The sequence below is a fragment of the Bufo gargarizans genome, chromosome 11 (assembly GCF_014858855.1).
Source record: "Bufo gargarizans isolate SCDJY-AF-19 chromosome 11, ASM1485885v1, whole genome shotgun sequence".
Classification (NCBI taxonomy): Eukaryota; Metazoa; Chordata; class Amphibia; order Anura; family Bufonidae; genus Bufo; species Bufo gargarizans.
The window spans coordinates 27,130,033-27,142,729 of record NC_058090.1 but is presented as its reverse complement, the minus strand read 5'-3'; the positions used below and the strand labels follow the sequence as shown (position 1 = coordinate 27,142,729).

General features: G+C 45.1%; 1 protein-coding gene and 1 non-coding gene across 2 annotated transcripts; both read right to left on the bottom strand.

Moving 5' to 3' along the window:
* Window positions 1-224: 224 nt before the first annotated feature.
* Window positions 225-11,722, bottom strand: EIF5 (eukaryotic translation initiation factor 5). The gene is made up of 12 exons (XM_044271840.1): window positions 11,573-11,722; window positions 11,236-11,436; window positions 8,192-8,471; window positions 8,010-8,091; window positions 6,446-6,618; window positions 4,838-4,949; window positions 4,433-4,554; window positions 2,027-2,191; window positions 1,789-1,950; window positions 1,519-1,683; window positions 1,201-1,341; window positions 225-490 (listed from the first exon to the last, which is right to left on the bottom strand). The coding sequence occupies exons 3-12, from the start codon at window positions 8,261-8,263 to the stop codon at window positions 398-400; spliced, it is 1,287 nt and encodes a 428-aa protein (XP_044127775.1). The 5' UTR covers window positions 8,264-8,471; window positions 11,236-11,436; window positions 11,573-11,722; the 3' UTR covers window positions 225-397.
* LOC122922258 lies at window positions 4,607-4,730 on the bottom strand. The gene has a single exon (XR_006387115.1). It is a non-coding gene; the product is annotated as a small nucleolar RNA SNORA28 (small nucleolar RNA).
* Window positions 11,723-12,697: the final 975 nt, after the last annotated feature.

Genomic DNA, 12,697 nt, shown 5'->3' with positions numbered 1-12,697 from the left:
AAGGGGATACATGAACCAGGCTAACCATGGTCGTGTACATCAGCTCTTCAAGCCATATCAAAATGGGAAGCAATTCTCACATTTAAGACTTTGCTGCCAAAATAAAAACTCAATGCAGTGATCAAAAACAAAACCTTTATTCACAACTGTATAAATGTGCACAAAACACTGGAATTTAGGAAGGAATTACATGCTACAGACAAAAAACAAAACAAAAAACAAAGTCATTGTTCTATGCACTTTTAATTAGTGAAGCTTAGTTATTAAAAGACCAAATCACAGTAGAAAGAAACCAAGCCTACAAAAGTGTAGCGCGATGTTCAGCTAGTGCAGCTCATTCACATACATGTCGCACTTCAGGCAGAAAAAGCAAGAGGTGAACTTCTTTATGTGAACTTTAAATGGCATCGATGTCAATATCATCGTCCTTCTCGACAGGCGACTTTATAGTCTCCACTTTAGGAACGCTCACGCTCGTCGAATATACAACCTGTGGAAACAAGGCTTGATTAGACAAAAGGCTATATAGCAACTGCTTACATCTAGATGTTCTACACAGTCATGCAGCAAATGCTACAGGTTAATTAACCTCTTCATGGCCTGTTAGGTTTGGGCTTGAATGGCCAGCTACACATTTTTGTTTTGGCCCCTGCATGTCAGAAACAACCACTTAACATTGAGGCCAACTTTTTTTGGGTGCTGTTTAGGGAGGTACATGAGGTACTGTGAAAGTAATCCAAGTATTGTATGAACATGGAATGGAGAGTTGGTCAGGTGATTTTACAACTGGCAGAAAACTAGTTTACTCTTTGTCAATCTGTTATTGCACGTGTCACTGGCTGAAAGGGCAACAGAGGCTTATTGTACAGAGCCCTGGGGCAAGTCTCCCTTCATGTCAGTGACACATCACCTTGGTGACCAAAGGGGTTAAACAGCTTCAATCCTAGCCATTTAAAGCTCAGTCCAGGGCAGAAGAGGACTATCTTATGCTGTAAAAACACTGTTGAATAAGGTGTATTGTCATTAAGGGGGTTAATTTATCTTGAAAGCAGTTAGATCACAGGGCAGCCATGACGTTTTCTGTACCATAAGGGTCCAGCTACACTGCGACATTGAGACCAAGCCTATATTGTTTGTGCTGCTTGAATTACACAAGTCCTGTTTAGACTGCAATAAGAGTTCATGCTAATCTAAACTTACCTCAATATTTTCATCTTCCTCATCATCGTCATCGTCATCTCCAGAAGACTCCTCTTCAGCTTCCTTCAACCATTTAATGAAGGGCTCTGCCTTCATCCTTATATCTTTGGCAAGCTCTTTAGAGACGTATTTTTTTGATGCCTGTGAAAAGAAAACTGTTAATTGACAAGTTACAAATCCTTATCCTCAGCAGAGTTTAAGACTTACACAAAGCCTTATACCATTTTATGCAACTGAAGCATGTTGATAAAATGAACAAAGACTAGAATTCTTCACCTAGATCAGTAGCTATAGTCAATGCAAGTCAGGCAGCAGTACCTTCTCAGCCCAGCTGAAGATCACCTCTTCTTCCAAGAGATCTGCATCATACATTTCCTTTAAAACATGTGGTATTTTTGAGAGAAGCTGTGCCTGGTGCATATGCACAACGCACTCAAAGCCATTGAGTAGGTATCTCTGTGCTTTCTTGTTGTTGTGGCAAAACTAAGAAAAAAATAAAAAAAGTAATGATTGAAAAGTTAAACAAATCTAATATACAGTAGTTTTTACAGAGGGAGGTTCAAAGCACTATGACTCTAGGACACTTACACGTAGGAAGTGTCGTCGGTATTTCTTTATCTGGTCTCTAATCTTGTCATTAAAGAGAACTTCAGTTAAGACCAAAGGTCCGAAAATCTTTACGTCAAGTCTTTCAGCTTCAGCAAGAATCTCTTTGTCAGAAGAATCGATAATACCTTCTTCCTTCTTTTTCTGTAAGATAATACACCACGTTAGCTCAGACCCTCTAATGTCAGCAATGCGTTAGCAAATGACTTCGTGATCTTACCTTCACATAGTCAAAAAGCATGTTTACTCTTTCCTCCACGGGTCTCTCCAAGTCCTCACTCAGAGTGAGATTTTTTGCATGTTCACTTATTTCCTCCATTCTGCGCCTCTGAGCTTCATCAGATGTGTCTTCTCCCCAGTCTTCATCATCATCCTCCTTTCCATCCTAAAAAAATAAATAAAATAGTGTACTTCTTAATATTCCATAGCTAGAGTTTTCAAAAGTCATAGGGGTTTTCCAAGACTTTAATACAGATTATAATCCATATCTGATCAGAGGTCCAACACCCACCTTTGAGAAGGCATCAGCGCTCCCGTGAGCCGCTGCCTTCTCAGCTTTTCCTAGGCCAGTGATGTCATGTGATCTAGGTGCAGCTCAGCCCCATAGAAGTGACTGGGGCCTGAGAGGGATACCTAGAGCTGCCACTATACAAGGCACTTTACTGTTCTTGGCGAGTAGGCCACAGCACTTAATCAGATAATACTGATGACATCTGGATAGGTATAGTCTTGGAAAACCTTTTTAAATGCTAAACACTAGTTTCCCAACATCACAAGAGATCAAATCAATAACCATGTACTAATATTAAAATATTTAATGAAAGGTTACATGCTTTTATTACACTTTCTGCATCACCATCTCAGACTGCAAGCGGGCATCATGGAATTGTAAACTTTTAGGACAGGGGACTGATCTCAGCATACAAGTCAGGTTTTGCAGTGAGCCAAGCACTTCACTGACCACCACATAAGCAGGAAAGATTTATATTCACTGGTATTAAACACAGAAGGCTCCCAATGAACCCAAAAATTGACACAAATTTAAAGGTGGCTCATCTGGAACATTGATGGCATATCATTAGGATATGCCACCAATGCCAGCTAGATACAACTGAGGAGACCCCTTCATCTACCTAGAGAATGGGACCTCCAGAATTAGAGAGCACACAGAGAATGGTAGCTCAGCCATTTTTTTGGAAGTCCTGTAGAGAGAGGTGGCGCCACATTTTTTTCTGGAAGAGTAAAAATACTGTTAGCATTTTTGAGTATTTTTAGCCGAGGAGTACGAAAGTACTGGGGACTCCAAGATGGCGCTCAGTCCGGATGTCTAGAAGCTCAAGTTCTCGCAAGAACTTGAGCTCCTTCTCCATTGCTAAGAGCAGGGCGCTGCGATTGGATGCGCTCGCTGCCAGAGAGAGCATAACCACGCCCACCAGAACTTGGAGAACAACACCTACTATAACTTTGTCGCCGCATAGGAGGCGACTAAACAGAGCGTAGCGGCCAAGCGTGGGGTCCATTTGAAAAAAAAATAAAAAAAAAAAAACTGTCCGGACATCAGTGAGAGCAGCCCCATAAGGTGGTATAAGAATGTAACACTATTTTTGAATGAAAGGTCATTTTTAGACAAAAATACAACACTTCCATAATTTATTGTTCTGCTTCTCTAACGGAGCAGAACATAAATAGTGGTTGTGTGAACATGGCCTAAGAGGCGTGTATGCAGGGAACCATTGCTGGTCTAATTAAGGCTACTTTCACATTAGTGTTTTTGCAGATCTGTCATATCTGCAAAAATGCTCCCGTTAACATAATACAACCGCATGCATCATGAACGGACCCGGTTGTATTATGTTTTCTATAGCCATGATGGATCAGTCATGACCACCACTGAGTCAATGGGGGGTGGTGGATCAGTTTTACATTTTGCCATCTTGCTCCGCACCACATGGACAGAAACACTGCTCGCAGCGTTATTCCGTCTGCAAAGGGAGCGGTACATTCAGTTTCGTTGTGTCACCTTTTTCCACTATTGAGATTCTATGACAGATTTCAATAGCGGAATTAAAAACTCTAATGTGAAAGTAGCCCAACATGAAGCAATTATGGCAAAGTGATGAAGTCCAATATGGCAGATCTTCCCTGTACTTTGTCACTTGGCTATAATAGCCTGTTATGCATTTACTACATACTGCAGCACATACATCACACAGTGCGAGATGTGTGGGGTGCATGTGGTTCAGTGTGTATCACACAGACACTGCACTACATACATCAATCGATACATTGCTGCACTTTCACTTTGTGGTGCAGGTCAGACTGGATGTCCGGGCTCCCCTGCAGTTGTCCAGCACTGCATTCTCTTCAGCTATGTTTGCCGACACAACACTGCCTGTGCATCGGGACTCAGGAGCCGGCCCCTTCTTTCAGCTCCCGCCGACTTCCCCCTGCTGCAGGGAGCTGTATCGCTCCGGCACCCACCGAAACTAACCAATAGCAAAGCTCCTTACTGTGTGGAGCTTTGCATAGAAGGTATAACCTCAAGTCCATGTGTATGCCACATAAAACTCCCACGTCATACCAAATTTGATCACTATACTAACAGTCTGGAGACACCAATACTTACAACACGTGGAGGATTTAATTCTGCTAGAACGGCAGTCTCGTTTTTCTCTACAGCACCATTTTCTTTGACCCGCTTGTTTTTCTTGTCTTCCTTCTTTTTGCCTGTAACACTGTCTGTGTTCTCTGCAAAGAGAATTCACCTGTAAGTACAGCCATTTCTCCCCAGATAATAGATTGTGTTCAAGTTATTATAACAGTAGGCCTCACAAATAAGAGATTACTGGAATAGGATAGACTTAATTTCTCTAGCAAGCATAAATTGGGACAGATGGGGTTGCAACTGTCACAGAGTGTTGCTTGCACTGCAAGATGCTGGGAAACCATGGAAAAAATAAAAATACATTTACATGAAATACAACAAATGACAGACTACAACCGATTACATCCACACATGAGCAGCATTTACCTGGTGGATTTTTGAGAATGAAAGTACAGAGCTTATGGTTGGTGTCCAGCATGCCCCGATAACCACAGGCTTTGCAGGAATTACCTATTGTTTGTTTCTTGGGATTGATATGCTGAAACAAGAAGGACATTGGTTTAAGAAAGTTAAGCAATCTTCCCAAACAAAAGCAAAGTTAGCAGGTTAAACAATAAAATTGCAAGGCTCTAAAGCTCCATGCTGTACCCCGATGTCACTGATCAGAAAGCCTAAGGGTCCATTCACACATCCATGAGTTTTGCAGATCTGCAAAACAGACACCTGCAATGTGCAATCTGTAATTTGCGGACGCACATCAGACACTAATAGAAAATGCCTTTCTGGTCTGCAATTGCGGACAATAGGAACAATTTCGGATCCCGAAAAAAACCGAGCCGGATCCTGCAAATGCGGATTAGAATCCGTTCCAGCCCCATTGAAAGTGAATTGTTCCGCAAATTGCGGAACAAATGGACCCAAATTATGGACGTGTAAATGGACCCTAACAGGTCTGTGCTCTACTGAAAGGGCTAGTATTGAAATCCTGCTGGCCATTTAACCTATTATGCAGCCTAAAAAACCTAAAGGTTTAAATCCACATTAACGGACAGTGTTGCTCCCAAACATTAGCACTCAAGTACAAAAATGCCATGGCTGTCAGTATGCGGATTAGTGGTTGGGGATTGGACTCCGCAACAGACTAGAGAACCCTACATATGGATGGGGCTATGAATGTGCCATTCACATGTAACCGCAAGACTAGTGTGGTGATTATTTTCAGATCTGTAGCACACTCAGCTTTCACCCTTTCAATATATTATATCAGTAGTGAAATCAGCAGTGATTCCACCAAGGATAAGTCTATCACCATGTGTGGCCTTAGTAAAGCTGACCAGCGATTTTCTGTACAGCCAAAACCAGACCTTACATACTAACGCCTTTGATCTGCACCAAGTCCTTGTCCTGCAGTTTATACACAGACTGCAGCAGTGGCATGCCATATACCCGCACGTCACTGCTGCGTTCTGCACCTAAGGGTACTTTCACACTTGGGTTTTTCTTTTCCGGCATTGAGTTCAGTCCTAGGGGCTAATGCATTCTAAAAGGAGAAATCCATTCAGATGTCTTCAGTTCCGTCTTTTTCAGGACAGAGATAATACTGCAGCATGCTGTGGTTTTATCTGTCCAGAATTGCGGAACGCCGGACCTGACATTTGTTTTCCCCATTGAACTGCATTAATGCCAGATCCAGCCCAAGTGTTGGCAAAACGGGGACGGCCCATGCTCCGACCACAAAAAAAAAAAAGAGCCGGATCCGTTTTTTTTTTCCAGATTACACCGGAGAAACAGATCTGGCATTTCAATGCATTTGTCATACAGATCAGGATCCTGATCAGTCTGACAAATGCAATTAGGCTGCATACTTTATGACGGATCCGGCAGGCAGTTCTGGCGACTGAACTGCCTGCCGAAATCCTATGCGGTGAGTGTGAAAGTACCCTAAAACAGCGGCGATGTAATTTTATTTTATAACAGCATTTATCAATTTTTTTACTCAGACACACCTTTAAGATGGTTAAACATACAACTTACCAGATCAGTTTCAGGGTTATCACACTCGGGACATAGAACAAACTTTTTAATGAATCCATCCAACATGTCTTGCAGCTTATTTGCCTCATGAGATCCATTGACAATGAAACGGTCATTCTTAACATCAAACTGGGTCTGTGCTCCCAGCTCACAACCAAAAAATTTGGTGGGATCTAGTCAAGGAAATGCAGTGTAAGGTCATCACAAATCCATAATCACTTGTGTACAATAAGCGAATATTACAACATAACTTTTTAAATTCTGAAAAAAAAAATATTCCTACTAGTCAACTGGTGGATTTTTTTCAATTAGTCTGTTAAATTTTCAGCCACTTTCTGTACAGCACTGAGATTCTTAGGCTGTTTACAACGTGTCCCATCAAGGAACTCAGCTGACAGATCAGAGGTGAGGCTTCACATGAGCTGACAGCTCAAACCAGAGATGAGCAAACTTCAAGTTCAGGTATATGCAGAATTGCATTATGGATTCCATTACCACAGACCATAACGGAAAGCCTTTATAAGCATTCTGTCATAATAGACTATGGCCATCATAAGGGATACATCCAGTCCTGCATAACAGAAACCAGACGGAGCAGTTATGCTGCCCATAGACTTCATTATGACGAAACGCCTCTTAAAGGCTTCCGTGGCGCATTCTATCGTCCGTAATAACAGAATTGCCAGAAAACATGACGTTCGCTCATCATTACTTACGAGCTGTTAAAGTGAAAGTAAGATGCTTACAGCCGTGTCTGCAACCCCAAGCACTGCACAGGGCGGTTATTCCGATCTCCGCCATAAATTGCTGATCTAGGCATATGGCCCATAAAATGCCTTGTACAGCCACCAGAAGTGTTTCGGACTTCTAACAGTACCAAAAAATAAGGCAAGATGATGTCTCAGGATCACCCCATGAGCCCCAGAGGTTTCGAGATGGTTTCACATTTGAATAGCAGGCATGTAATACTTTATTTTCACTGCAGTTAAAGAGTGGGGGAGAGCGGGCATGGGTATCTGTTTGGTGGTAGTCTGAACGCTGGGATCCCAGCCAGTCCTAGCGGGCATGCCCAAGTACATTCAGGATAACTGGACCCCTGTTCACATAAACAGTGGGGGTCCTTGAGGTCAGACTGCCACTGATCGGATACTTAACCTCTATCCTGTTAATACATCCCTTTAAATGGAACCCGTCTCCGGGATTTTGTGTATAGAGCTGTGGACATATTGGGCTGCTAGCACATCTGCAATACCCAGTCCCCATAGCTCTGTGTGCTTTTATTGTGTTAAAAAGAACTATTTGATACATATGCAAATTAACCTGAGATGAGTCCTGTGAGTCAGGGACAGGACTCATCTCAAGTTAATGCATATGTATCGAATCGTTTTGTTTTTTTTAACACAATAAAAGCACACAGAGCTATGGGGACTGTGTATTGCAGAGGTGCTAGCGGCCACCTAGAAGCCCATGTCATCAGCTCTATACACAAAATCCCGGTGACAGGTTGCTTTAAGAAATTTTCCTGATAAACCCATTTGCACTTGCTTTGAAAAGCTTCACTTACACGTTGGAGGCCGATTAAGCGCCTTTGCAACATCAACCATGTTGACTATTACTGTCTTTATTCCATTTCCCTTGCCCTCTACCTGAAGGATGAAAAAAATAAAAATAATGTCCAAAATTAATACAGAAAGCAGGCAACGCATCCAGATAGATGAGGTCTGCAGCAATCAGTAGATACATTACCTTGGCAATCAAACGGGGCATTTTGTACCGATAGAACTGATCCAAAACACTGCGGTTGACGTTGACAGACATTTTGGTTTATTAGTAGCTCTTTCAATAAGAGGAAAAGCTCTTTGATTACAACTTTTTGGTATCTTCTGTCTGGAGAAGACTGGATGACATAAACGACTGCAAGAGTTCTCGGTCTCTGACATGAAAATAATTTCGCCACCGAGGCTGTGAGCTTCTTGTTTGTAGGCTATGTTTCCCCAATACAGGTACCAATGGCTGCGCAACAGCTCTGAAAGGACAGAAAGAGAGGGTTTTGTTGCATCCTTCTGTAGTATAGCCAGCCTGACTAGCTTATAGTAGGTTTTGTCTTTACTACAATGAACTGTACACATGGAGATGAACACACTAACCACCAATTACCATTTCATTTAACAATCAGAAAACCCTGCTGCAATAAATACAAAGGGTTAAAGATCAGAGGAGACCAATTGTGTACAAAGTGGGACACTATAGTGTCTGCACCTGTTTTTAGGTATAAAAATGCTGTTTGACTTTTGTCTCATTTACAACTGACAATGCGCCTGTGAGGAATTTGCACCTCGTTTGCCCATTTTGATTTTTTAGACTAAATCAGAAGTTCTTTGTTGCACCCATTTTCCCAACCTACTTAGTAGTAAAGATCTAATCTCCACTCTGGGGCTGGCATACTTCTGTCTTGAGTTTCGCCTCATTGTGTCTACTTTCATGAGACACTCAGCTTACTTGCACATTTCCATGCACATACTAATTGGACCAGTCTTCGTGAACAGGAGGAACCTGTCGTACTGATAAAGAGCCACTAGAGGTCAGACTAACAGCAATACGCCTAATCTAATGCAGGAAGTGCTTCATAAACAGTTGGCAAAAGGTGAAGCAAATACGCCCGTCTAAATGAAAGCCTAAAAACAGGAGCGCTTGATAAACGGGTCTGCAGCTGGGCTAACCAAACAAACAGTGCACCAATGTATTTGACCAAACAAAAGGACAATCTGCTTTGCCAAAAGAACAAGCAAATGTAGAAGGTACAGCTTCCATTGCTATTGCGCTTTCAGCACACGCTCAGGTGGGTCGGGCACACTTGCATTCTCAGTGGAGACAGAATAATAAACCACTGCCAGACAACCAGCGGCAGTGTACCTCCCATGAGTAACGGATCAGGCATGTACTCCCACATGCACAAACCTAGCCCCCCCCCCAACCTGATGTCAAGGGAAGAGCTGGCACAACTCCATACACACCACACTCGGCAGATCCCAGTGCAACATGCAAGTCCACCTTTACACGTCAATGCCTCCCATGCTTACAGCATGTTCCACTGCACATGTGGACAGCCACACTGCCTTGCAGCAAATCGCTTTCCAACACCAGCCACAACACACACATTGGTTAAAAATGCTTCATGTTCGGAGCTTACTTCAGTAAATTGCTCAATTTAGCAGCTCTCCAGAGCGTCCTGGCTGCAGGAGGAATCTGTATTCAAGGGTCTGCAAAAAACCCTGGAGATCCCCATTCACAGACTAATCCCCCCCCCCCCCCCTCCCAAAGGGAATGTAATCTAAAACTTCAGCTCTCCTAGCACCAGTCTGCCGTCAGGATGGCCGACCAATCCATCTGTGGGACCCCCACTGACTGATAACAGGCTGCAGCGCCCAGGTCATCCACTGTGCAGAGAGCAGCGCTGCGGCCTGTTTAACTCACAATGGAGGTCCCACAGGACGGACCACCAGCAATCAAAGCAATGGCAAATCCTAAAGAGGTATTCCAGTTAAGTTATCAGCGGGACAGCTTGGCGGGGGACCTCCACCAACTATAAGAATAGGTAAACCTTACCCCTTGGGCTCCCCCAAAGTGAAGAAAGCAACAGGTCAAGTGTGTGCATTCCTATAGGAGTTCCAGGGAGTCTTACTGGATCTCCCATAGACAGAGCAGCAGTTGATCCAGTCATTTCAAGGGACTCTGAGGCATACTAGGTCCCCATTCTCGTGATTGGTGGGGGGTCTGCTTAACAGTTGACCCTATAAGTTAACTGGAATACCCCTTTAGATGTAATCCATCGCTCCAACCCATGCCGATAACCACTACTTTCTCACATCACAAGTGCAGAGAACTGCTAGAAACATTTGCACAAAAAAATAAACCAATATTCCCAGCTTTCAGGGGTTCTTCTATGCCCCATATTAACCCCACAACCACACTGCATGACCAATCCCACATTACACCCCATATCACAGTCCATATCACCCTGCGGAGTGAAGGTGGGTCGCTCTCCTAGGCCATCAGCCACGGCCTCTACCTCTAGGACCCCCCCTCCCTAGGATGAGAATACCCTCTACACACTAGGAGAACTGTACCTCCTCTGTCTTACAGCAGCTGGGAGAGAAACTCAGCAGAACACTGAATGCAGCTCTGGGGAACAACAGACTGAAGCCCTGTGCAACAAGTACAAGGTAAGAGAAGGGAAAACAAGTGTCCAAAGGTGAAGCTGCCCTTGAAAGCATACACACACACCACCCCCCGGAAATCCTGACCTACACGCGCCAGATGCACCTCCATGCATGCGCCCTTCCTAATCTGCAGTGGTAATCGGGCGTGCAACCTGTAGTACTAGAAGCCTCGAAGGGCAGGGGAAGCACGTGACCAGCCCCCTCCCCAGGAGCAGCGCCAGTCAAACACACAGGGGAGGGAGGGAGCGCGCGATGCATGACTCACAACTGCAGTAGCACTGAGTCAGCCCTAGGCAGGTCACGCATGCGCAGTAACCCTTCCAACTCCTTCACCGAAGCACTCACCTACCTGTCAACGGTGTTTCACCCTAAAGAGGGGCTCCCTCCCCACCACCCCCTGCCTCCTTTCCTCCGGCGCCCCTTGAAGAGCGCTCGAGAAACCCCCTACCCGCCGGCCCAGCCACCTGCGTCACGTCCTCCAGTCATGAGGCGCGGCCGCCATTTTACCTCAGCAGGAGCGGCGTCGCCCTCCCCACCCCCCCTTTCCCCTCTCCCGCCCCGAATACTCACCGTTTTCGTCCAATAAAGACATAAACACAACGCTGCTCGCCCTTGGGTGCGATGAACGGGAGGAGGGCAGAACGAAGCGAACGGGAGACAGCGCGGAGTGTAGGACGGCACAGCGCTGAGCTGGCCACGGCACTGGACACGGGCCGAGCGGAGCCGGAGATTTTTAAACACCAAGCGGGAGACACCCTCCGAGTGAGGAACCTGAGGCACAAACCGGGGACATCGTTAATTCCATTGGCGGGAGAAGGATGAAGTCACAGATGGGGGAGGAGGGGTTAACCGCCACACCGCGTCCACCGGACGGCTAATTAATGACTCCTCAATGGCAGCGACTCACCTCAAGAAGCTTCTAGTTCTCTAGTACGGAGGCGCTGTGAGCGAAGCCTCTCAGCCCAGAGACCTGCCTACCTGTGGGCGGGCGCCACCTACTCAAATACTCGGCGCTCATTGGCCGACGCTGTGTGGGTGGAGGAGGGATTCACCGTCGTTTCCGATTGGTCGAGGGGGCCTTTCTCCTCCCAGCCAATCGGGAGGCGTTTGTTTGGCAACCCCTCCCCGCTTATCTGAAGAGAGTTGGTAGAAGGCGGAGATCTCGCGAGAGTTGCTTGGTTTGCCGCGTGTGACTGGGGACGGGGAGATGTGAGGTGTACGGCAGGAGGAAAGCGAGATTTGTGCTTTATCTACTTACAGTTGTTGTAGATATGCCACAAATGTATCGTAGGTTCTGGTCCCACCTCTCAAAACCGTGCTGAGCATGAGCTGTGTCCTCTCCATTACGGGACCTATGGAAATAGCCGAGCCAGTGCTCCCATAACAGATACAGAGGTATTCTGGTTAGATTAAGTTATCCCTTATCCACAGTATAGGCCGCGCAGCGATGGCTAACCTTGGCACTCCAGCTGTGGTAAAACTACAACTCCCAAGATGCCCGCTTGCTTGGCTGCTCTCAGAACTCTATAGAAATAAATAGAGCATGCTGGGAGTCGTAGTTTCACCACAGCTGGAGTGCCAAGGTTAGCCATCACTGGTAGGGCATAACCATTGGAGTGGTGGGGGTCCTACCTCTGGAACCCCCACCCATCATGGGAACGATGCAGCCAGTCGCACATGTGAGCGGCCACTCCACTCATTTCTATGGAAATTCTGGAGACAAGTGATAGGAATTCCCATAGAAATAAATTGAGGGACCGCTCTGTTCTTTTCAGGGGGTCGTAACCTTTAATAAAGAAGAGCGCAAATTAGTGATGAGCTAAGCAAGCTTTGGATACTGCATCCGAAGTCGCCTGGTCCATAACTTCGGATTAATACTGTACGGAGATCCGTCTCCTGGTACCTCGGAACCGAAGCCCAGTACGGTTTAAAGTAGTTCTCCACATAAAAAAAAATAAATCAATTACCGAAGTTATTTAATGAAGTCAAATGCTAAATAACAGCTCTTCTGGGACCATACATTTTAATACTG

Bases quoted from the DNA above. Each gene is read 5' to 3' on its own strand.
- EIF5 (XM_044271840.1), bottom strand. From the start codon at position 8,263: ATGTCTGTCAACGTCAACCGCAGTGTTTTGGATCAGTTCTATCGGTAC. The intron at 8,092-8,191 runs GTAATGTATCTA...TTCATCCTTCAG, and splicing joins TGCCCCGTTTGATTGCCAAG to GTAGAGGGCAAGGGAAATGG. The intron at 491-1,200 runs GTAAGTTTAGAT...TTGTTTCCACAG, and splicing joins AGGAAGATGAAAATATTGAG to GTTGTATATTCGACGAGCGT.